This window comes from Onychostoma macrolepis, chromosome 23 (genome assembly GCF_012432095.1).
Source record: "Onychostoma macrolepis isolate SWU-2019 chromosome 23, ASM1243209v1, whole genome shotgun sequence".
Lineage (NCBI taxonomy): Eukaryota > Metazoa > Chordata > Actinopteri > Cypriniformes > Cyprinidae > Onychostoma > Onychostoma macrolepis.
In genome coordinates, this window is record NC_081177.1 from 13449168 (window position 1) to 13458898 (window position 9731).

General features: G+C 37.5%; 1 protein-coding gene across 4 annotated transcripts; it reads left to right on the forward strand.

Annotated features, from left to right (window-relative positions):
• Positions 1-1308: 1308 nt before the first annotated feature.
• arf3a (ADP-ribosylation factor 3a) lies at positions 1309-7456 on the forward strand. 4 transcript variants are annotated; one of them, XM_058764504.1, is made up of 6 exons: positions 1426-1442; positions 1834-2069; positions 2851-3012; positions 3161-3271; positions 5042-5166; positions 6097-7456. In XM_058764504.1, the coding sequence occupies exons 3-6, from the start codon at positions 2865-2867 to the stop codon at positions 6256-6258; spliced, it is 546 nt and encodes a 181-aa protein (XP_058620487.1). In that variant the 5' UTR covers positions 1426-1442; positions 1834-2069; positions 2851-2864; the 3' UTR covers positions 6259-7456. The 4 variants fall into 4 exon arrangements, with proteins under 4 accessions (XP_058620486.1, XP_058620487.1, XP_058620488.1 ...); XM_058764503.1 differs by lacking the exon at positions 1834-2069 and having other exon boundaries at positions 1309-1442; XM_058764505.1 differs by lacking the exons at positions 1426-1442; positions 1834-2069 and adding an exon at positions 1611-1629.
• Positions 7457-9731: the final 2275 nt, after the last annotated feature.

Below are 9731 nucleotides of genomic sequence, written 5' to 3' on the forward strand. Positions count from 1 at the left end.
TCAAAGCCGTTGCCTAAATGTGCAAGCCCTCATTAGTTCTGCAAGCCTAACCAACCCGACTTATGATTGTGTTTGCTGGGGTGCACTTTGGCAAACACTTCAGAGGAGAGGCTCCTTTAAATTATAACCCCCACCCCCCGGCCCAGCTCTCTGCTCCCACCCCTACCCACTATAGCCTCTTCTGCCCACCCCATAACCCCCAAAACTCCCAGTGCACACAAACACAGCACTCCCCCCCCATACAGCACTCCACCCTATAATCTGGTGTGCAGCTGCAAGCATCTGCTCCACTCCCTCTCTCTTTACCTAACCACTGAATTGATAAACACATCGATCATAAAGCCACTGACACACGGGACCGTGTGAAGCGACACGGGGACAGAGTTTCCTTTGCATCTGGACGAGGTCTGGGCAGGCACTGTGGGCTTAATGACTGTATAAAATATAATAGGAACAGGTATTTTAATAAATACATTGATGCATGAGAATAAGCACCATGTTATGAATAAACCCTACCGTAATTATTAGAGCATTTCGATTTTTGCATGTCATAATTTATTTTAGTATTCTGTTTAATCATAAAATCTATACAGAGTGATCTTTTGCTTCACTGCTGATAATCTGGCATGCAACTACTGAGTAATTTGGCAGCCTGAAGAAATCAGCTAGTTGCTGCCAAATTCTGTAATTTGGCAGCATCTAGCAGGTTACTTATTCATTAGGTTCAGTCATAGCTGAATAATTAATCACAATATGGAAATGTGCTTCCAAACACTTCCAGCAACAGATCCTTCAGTCGTAAATTATCACATAATACACATTTCTGGAGGAAACGTCTTCAAAATGTTCACTGATTATTGAGATACAAGACTAAACATGTACCACAATTTAGCGTACAACGATTTTGCCTGCCAACTTTACGAGAGTAACAACATTTCCGAATTTATATGATTTAGAGATCATGAGAATGTTCTTTACACAACAATTTCATTTATTCTCATTTTTAACAAACTTATGACATCGATATCACTTGTCTTCAGACAATAGCTCAAAGCTTAGATTAAACTGTATGTTAAACTTAATAAAAACAGAAATATAAATATGTAACACATAAATGTTAACACTATTTTCCTTGTGTGTGTAACCTATATATTTAACCTTAAATTTATTATAAAGACATTATATGAATTTTTAGATGATTTAAAGTAAGGTAGCCTATCTATTGTAGGTAAATTCGTAATAATCTCGTTCATTTCTAGAGATTTTACAATCTGATTCATACAGACCACCGCTTGCATGAGTTTCATTCATTGACATTTTGAATGCACACACCAGGATGCGCTTCGATGGTATCGCGAGATCTTTAACACACTCCTGTTGATTCCGCTGGTATCGCGAGAGCGGAGTGACTTGCGTGAAATTATCCAGTGTTGGTCTCCGAGGTGAGTAGGGATGTTGCGAAGCGTGAAAACAATATGGTGTAATTTCGTCTAAAATAGATTAGACATTGTTGGCGTGTTGATATATGTTAAATATTATTGACATTAAATAGCGGAGCAATTTATAATTTGTCAATATGCAGGCCGGCTCTTGCTGCTATATGGTATCTCGTCGTGACAAAAATAAAAGGTGTTAGACGTTTAAACAGTATCACTGCCTGATGTGACACGCGCCGGTTTATCATGAGAAGGCATTTCTTTCTTATGAATGATACAACGGGATGCGAGCATCTCTTGCGTATTCATTAGCAGCCCACCTATGTGTAGGCTGACATTAAAAATCATTTCTCATATCATGTTTTTCTGACCCTAAATCATTGTTTCCATTTGCCAGTGTGTTAAAGCCGGCTGACTCTGAAAGCTGAACGTGATCAGATCTGGGCTTCAGTCGCCAGTTCTGTTGGATTTAAACTGTTACAAATCAACAGTCTCACATTTTCTTTCATTTGCATACTATACTCATGATGTAGATGTCATCACCATTTTATGGAGGATGAGGAATCTTTCTTCCTTACAGAAACATTAAAAGAGTCACATCTCATGAATCTGTCCACGGACATATCTCATTCTGTCAGTCAGCAACTAAAATAAAGCAATACTTCATTAGTTATTCTAATATAGGTGTTTTAAATTTTGTATTTTGGAAAACAATCATCATACACTGGACTGGGAAATCCAGTAGATTTGTACTGTACATTACTGACTGAAGTGTGTGTGTGTGTGTGTGTGTGTAAGTATGTTGTTCTTGACTCAATGTTCTGTACACATTTATTTAATCAGTGCATGATGACAATTATGAATCATCTGAGATGAATTTGCAGACTAGCACACTCACTGTATGGCTAGATCAAGATGACCTTACATTATATGTTCATGTGCTCTGGCTCTTTTTTTAAGGTTTACATTTGTTTTGCAGGTTGTAGTATCTTCTATATTTTTCCAAATGCAAATTAAGCTTTATAAGTAAAGTGTGCATATTGTTTTTCTGTACTGCTGTGTTTAAAAAAAAAAAGAAATTCTGTCAGTATTTACTCACCTGATGTTTCATGTAGCCTACTCTGAAATGTGGTGCTTTCTGTGAAAGAAATATTGTAGTTTTTTATTTTTGTCCAGCCACAGACTGTAAAGATCATAGATGTATTTTATCATTAAAATTCCAGAAGGGTTTCTAAAAGATTTAAAAAGAGAAACATTGGCATATCTGTAATGAATTAGATGGAGTTAAGAGAGTACAATATGGTAGCAAGTGCTCTATTTGAAAGGGCTAGTGTTGTAATTGGAGGTATGACAGATGCGTGTGTCAATTTAAAAAAAAAATGACCATAGATGTTCTCTTTTTATGTTGGTAAAGGCTAACCAGCTATCATGGGGAACATTTTTGGCAACCTTTTGAAGAGTCTTATTGGGAAAAAGGAGATGCGTATTTTGATGGTCGGGCTTGATGCAGCTGGGAAAACCACAATCTTGTACAAACTGAAGCTGGGAGAGATAGTGACTACCATTCCTACTATTGGTGAAGCACATTTTTAGACTTAAAATGTTTAATCCCTTGATTATTATTGTATTATTTACCTCTTACATAGAGACAAAGGTCTTTATGTCCTGTTTTATGCGTCTGGCCTCTGTGTAATTTCTGTGCTATTGTGTTTTCTTGTTACTAGGTTTTAACGTGGAGACTGTTGAGTACAAAAATATCAGTTTTACAGTGTGGGATGTTGGTGGCCAGGACAAAATCCGACCTCTGTGGCGTCACTACTTCCAGAACACACAAGGTGAGAAGAGGACTCATACACACACACACACACACACACACACACACACACACTCACTCACTAAAAACACAAACAGGATTTTGTGTCAAACAGAGCCATGATAAATAGCTGGCAGTTTATGTCAACCTACTGGCATTTAAAAGGAAGAACATATATATTTATATCTTTTTAAGTTTTGAGTTGGTCCCATTTAGTTTTTGTTTGTTTGTTTGTTTTTTACTTTTTGTTGAAAGAAATCTCATATTCTCACCAAGGCTTCATTTATTTGATCAAAATTACAGTAAAATACTTAAAATTGTAAAATATTATTACAATTCAAAATAGCTGTTTTCTGTTGTAATACATTCAAAAATGTCATTAATTCCTGCGATGGTAAAGTTGAATTTTCAGCAGCCATTAATCCTCATATCATGTGATCCTTCAGAAATCCGTAATATGCAGATTTGCTGCTCATGAAACATTTCTTATTATTATCAATGTTAAAAACAGTTGTGCTGCTTATTATTTTTGTGGAAACTGTCATATATTTTTTCAGAATTCTTTGATGTATAGAAAATTTAAAAGAATAACATTTATTTGAAGTAGAAATGATTTGTAATATTATAAATGTCTTTACTGTCACTTCTAAAAAAAATTTAAATGTACTTACCCCAAACTTATTTCAATAGGGAATACATCAACACATTAAAGACAACAGTACTTGTCAAGTTTCATCATTCCATCTTTAAAGGGTTAGTTCACCCAAAAATGATAATTAGCCTGTGTTTTACTCACCCTCGAAGCATCCTAGGTGTATATGACTTTCTTCTTTCAGACGAATCCAATCGGAGTTATATTAAAAATTGTCCTGGCCCCTCCAAGCGTTTCAATTGGGGTAAGCGGGTGTTTGTTGTCAACAGTTCAGAAGACGTGAAATAAAGTGCGCACATCTGTAATAAAACGTCCTTCACACGGCTCCAGGGGGTGAATAAAGGCCTCCTGTAGCGAATCCATGTGTTTTTATGATAAATATCCATATTTCAAACTTAATAAACACTTTTTTTCTCTCTTCTGCTGACTGTGGTGCGCGTAAGTCATGCAGGCGGATGACATTGGACGTAAGCGTTGTGCGCCTCTGAGAAATGCAGGACCAAAGGAAACAAAGTTTCCTTACTTTAGTAAAGGAAAACCAGTCTCCTCTTGGCTTATATCGAAATCCTCCGACATTTTTCTTTACAAATCCTCATTTTGAGCTTCTAATTCGTGACTGGCGTTTTGTTCTCTCTCCGCGCTCCTTACTAATCACGCAATGCCGACATCCTACGTCATTCGCCGGAACTGCTTCCACGTACCACAGTCAGCGGAAGTGAGAAAAAAATTTTATCTTACAAAAAACACATGGACAGGAGGCCTTTATTCACCCCCCGGAGCCATGTGAGGGACGTTTTATTATGGATGAACGCACTTTATTTCACGTCTTCTGAACTGTTGACAACAAACACCCGCTTACCCCAATTGAAAGGCTTGGAGGGGCCAGGACAATTTTTAATACAACTCCGATTGGATTCATCTGAAAGAAGAAAGTCACATTCACCAAGGATGCTTCGGGGGTGAGTAAAACACAGGCTAATTTTCATTTTTGGGTGAACTAACCCTTTAAACTTATTAAATTTAGCATTGAAATTAGAATTAAGATCTCATATTGAGGTCCACGAGGGTCTTTATTTTCCCTCTTATTAATTACTACCTCTCGATAACCACATTTGACATCATTTCTTATGTATTTTGAAGGTCTGATCTTCGTGGTGGACAGCAATGACCGTGAGCGAGTGAATGAAGCCAGAGAAGAGCTGATGAGGATGCTGGCTGAGGATGAACTCCGAGACGCTGTACTCCTCGTCTTTGCCAACAAGCAGGCAAGAGCTTCCTCATGCATCTGCTGTGTTCTTCAAATCAGAAACAGTTCATTGATGTTAGCATTGCATCTGCTGTCTACCAATTTCAAATCAGCCCTAGTATGTGCATCGGTTTCTGTAATATATGTGTCGATTTGTTGAAGATGGAAACATAGCTGTTATAACAGTATGGTTGTAGTTCATCAGTTAAAAAGGATTGAAAGGAGGTAATTTTTTGACGTTCAGATTTTTATAGTAGGCAATTTATACAATTTAAAAGAAGAGATAATTTTGTGATCTCATGGGGCTTAAAAGAGATATAAAGTTGAATATCATCCGCATAGCAGTGATAACATATACCTTGAAAAGTACTTATCAATTACCCCAGAGGCAGCGAATACAAAGCAAATAGCAACAGGGCCAGAACAGAACTCTGGGGAACACCACAGGAGAGAGAAGCTGTAGATGAGGCATAGTTTTGAACTCTAACTAAAAAATGTATATCTGATAAGTCAGCCAGGCAACGTCTATAAGACAGAAAATGTTCCTCAGTCTAGTTTTTGCCTCGTCTTCCAGATGGCAGAGGTGAAAGCAGGCTATTTTTGGGCTGGATGGGCTCTCTGATGATTTGGAGAACTCATTGCCGGCAGTGGTTGTTGAGGTCTGCCACTGATGTGTTGAGCAGTTTTGACCACCCGCTGAAGGTCTCTCTGATCTGATGATGTGCAGCTGCTGTATCTTAGTGAGAAGCAGAAGGTCATGATGCTCTCAACACCGAATCTGTAAAAGATCTCATGAGAAATGGAGGATTTCGGTGCATGCAGGAATTATAGACTCTGGTTCCAGGAAAATTAGTTCAGGAACTATGGGAAATCCTCAATGATGAGGGCATGCAGTTTGTATATAAATAGTAAGATATGTAGTTGTGTCTATTTCTGTCTCACTCTCCAGGATCTGCCAAATGCCATGAATGCTGCAGAAATCACAGATAAGCTGGGTCTCCACTCCCTGCGCCATCGTAACTGGTACATCCAGGCCACTTGTGCCACCAGTGGAGACGGTTTATATGAGGGTCTGGACTGGCTGGCCAACCAGCTCAAGAACAAGAAATGAAGCAGACCGGATCCAAGAGGAACCGGTGTGGGCGAGGAGTCACCTGAGTGACAGCTCATCAGGGAGCACTAGTGGTTTCCAAGTTTCTTTCATTCTGTTTACAAGCTGAGACCAACAGGAGCCGGGTCATTTCAGACAGTGTAACCCCTCGCTATGTCCCACTTAACAGATCCGTGAGATGATTGGGGAAACACCCATGATTCATATTCATATTTACTAGTGAAGATAGACATGTTTTGCTATTCTCGTGTGATTCAAACATCTCAGTTTCTTGTGTCTCTACATTGTAAATGTATTAAAGACATTAACGGGGAGTGAATGAAAAGCTTTTACTTATATTAATACTGTGGGAGTAACTCTTAAATGCAGGTCATTTAAACTATATTAACTGCACTGATAGATGAGAAACCTGTTGATTCAGTTTCCTGAAATATTTAAATAAAATCAAGTGAAAAGTTATTCAGAAAACAATGAAGAAACATGTTGTGTTTTTTGCTACAGTGGTGTTGTTTTGCTACTGAAAATTCAATATGCATTGTGATTTATTATTAGCATATCAGCCAGACTTCATGACTGTCAATGATTATGCTCTTATTGCATGTATTCACCAGTGTCTCTGCACAGGTTGCTGAGCAAGCTTTGGTTAGTTGTACTGTTGTATGTAAATAGATAGAGGATCTCTTGTCTTGGCATGCGTAGTTTGCGCCGATTAAATAGCACATTGTTCTGTGTACAAGAACTGTTTCTTTTGTGCTGATATTGTTCACTACCCAAGCTGCTGTTTTGTTGTGTAGCTACATGCGTTTGTTTCACCGACTGTATCCGCTGCTCTTGCATGCTGTTCGTCTGTGTCGTGCCGTGTAGACATGTTCATTGATTGTGTCATTGCATTCGTGTTAGTGATTTTTTTTTGCTAGTGTTGCATGGGCAGATCTGAGGAGCTGAACAAGAGTAGATCTCTATAGCCCTGTGACTGGAAAGAGTGTCGAAGAGACTTTACAGTAGACGCAGGTACTCTTAGACTCAAATATTTATGGTTGTGTGTATGCTCAAGAATGAAGTATGTTTATATATTACACACTTAATAAAGTATGCACTTAGATAATTTAATGTGAATATCTATTATTTCTTGTAGTCCTGTGTCCATACATTTTTTATCTATGTTCCTTGCATTGAAATACTATGGAAAAAACGTTAATTCTGAAAACATTAAAATCATATTGTCTAAAAAACTTTTTAGATGTTTTTTTTCAACTTTGCATCTGCGCAAACAGTCATTTCCATTATCCATACTTCCATTTATTTATTAGCTTGAGTTTAGTTTGTTTCTAGTTAACTAAAACATAAACTATTAAAAATCATTTTTGTTAATTCAAATAATTTAGACATTTCGTCTTGCAGCTAACTGAAATAAATATTAAAGTTAATAAAAGTATTAAGTATTAATTAAATAATATAGCTAGTTAAAAACTAAATTATGCTAAAAATAAATGCTAATTCGAAATATTAATAGATACTATTTTAGTATGTAAACAATACTAGAATAACACTGTTGACATCTATGCTTTTTCAGTTATTACACTCCAAAATTTTTAAATATGGTCAAATATATTAAATACTGCCAAATAGCCCCTCTGCTTGTGTCTTTTTTAAATGATACTAAATAATATTTCATCAAATCATTACCTTCAAAGTGTTTCAGTTTTCATTTTAGTTCAAGTTTAATAAATTTGTCATGTGCTTTTGTCACTTTTATTAGTTTTTGCTTTTTTAATGTCTATTTAAGTTTTAGTTATTTACTTAAAATTATTTCAGCTAGTTCCCAAGACAAAATTTCAAATTTTTGTAAATGTTCTTTAAAACTTTTTCTAAATTCTTTAAGTTTTAAGATTTTTTTAGTCTATGTATATAAAAATTTGATAATGATATTAACAATTTAGTTTTAGCAAAAAATAACAACACTGAAGCCATTTAATTAAAGTCAGAATATGACAGATGCTTGCTCCACAAAGTAAAACTTATAGCCTGGGAAAAGCAACAGATAACACAACAAAACCACATAAGTTTTTCAAAACCAACCAAGTCTTCATAATAAAAATGAACCCACATGCCAGACAAAGTTCATCTACTGTAATTGCTTCCATTCTGGGATCTTTTTCTTCTTCCAGAAAAGTCGCTTCAGTCATTCAGCGGTTTGGTGTGCAATTATAAAATTTGTTTCTGCATTCTGATAACTTTATCAGACACCACAGAATGTGATAAATCTGATCTTTGTGTGGTTTGTGAAAATGTCATAGAGCGTACTGAAAGCACTTCATCTGCTCTGTGTGAACACTTACGGCTCTTAGGCTCAGAAAAGCCTAGAAATAATAAGAAGGGAAGTCTGTTTGTTTAGCAAGATGCCCAGTACCTCACCCCCTTATTCTGTGGCAAATCCCACACACCTCCCCGCCTGCCCTCACAGTGTGTGTCTCCAGGGGCGTGACAGCAGTATGTGGGTCAGGGCTGCTCCCTGGGTTGCCAGCCCCAATGGCCCCCTGCAGGCCGCTCATAATAGCGGCACCATGGCGGGTGCCATAGCTGGGATTCCCTCCCGTAACCGGGGCGCCCTCGCCCAGGGCACAGACTCACTGGCAGCAATGCTGCAATCAATTCATCAATCTGTGATGGGAGCGGCGACCGCTGAAGCCAGGCCAGCCCACCCCTCATCCAGGCCATGACCACCAGCAATGAGGATGAAAAGCAGGACTGGAGAAATCAGGAGCTGGATGGCATACAGCTGATTATTTAGGGGGCTGGTATTCAGTCAGAGCAGACGGGCATAATGAGAGTTGTTTCACTTTGGGAAGGTCCTCAAAAACTTGAAATTAGGACATGGATTGTCAAGCATGAACAAGCAAGTACACACACACATACATAATAATGTCACATTTGGAGTGAGGCAAGGCTGTAGCAGCCAGAAACATTGAAGGGAACACATCACATCCAGATTAGTGGCTGATCAATATGGCTTTTCAGTGACTATTGTTTTTTCTTTATTCCCCCATATCTTGAATATTTGATGACTTCCTCCAAACTTTTTTAATAAAGTTGTTATTTTTATTATTAAAAGTAGAAGTCGTAGTAGTAGTTCTTATTCAAACAGTAGCAAATGCAGAAAAGAAAAAAAAAGTTTAATAAATAAATAAATAGTAGTGTTGCTTATTCATAACCAACAAGTCCAATGAAATGTGTCAAAATGTGGTGTGATAATATACCAGGGAAATGTAAGTGGTTTATGGACATGGGGGGTGTTCAGTAGGTTATCATTACTGTCAGTTTAAATCTTTGTCTGTATTCCCTCAAAGTAACCATTATAACTCTACTGTACAAAATAAACTGGAGCCGATGAGGATTGACGTTTTAGCACCATTCTTCATCATTTAGCTGATATCTCCATCTGCTGGACAATAGACTGTAGTGTTACGTTCTCA

Excerpts from the sequence above, each read along its gene's own strand:
- arf3a (XM_058764503.1), top strand. The coding sequence starts at position 2,865 with ATGGGGAACATTTTTGGCAACCTTTTGAAGAGTCTTATTGGGAAAAAG. Across the intron at positions 3,272-5,041 it reads CTACTTCCAGAACACACAAG|GTCTGATCTTCGTGGTGGAC; the intron begins GTGAGAAGAGGA and ends TGTATTTTGAAG. Across the intron at positions 5,167-6,096 it reads TCGTCTTTGCCAACAAGCAG|GATCTGCCAAATGCCATGAA; the intron begins GCAAGAGCTTCC and ends CTCACTCTCCAG.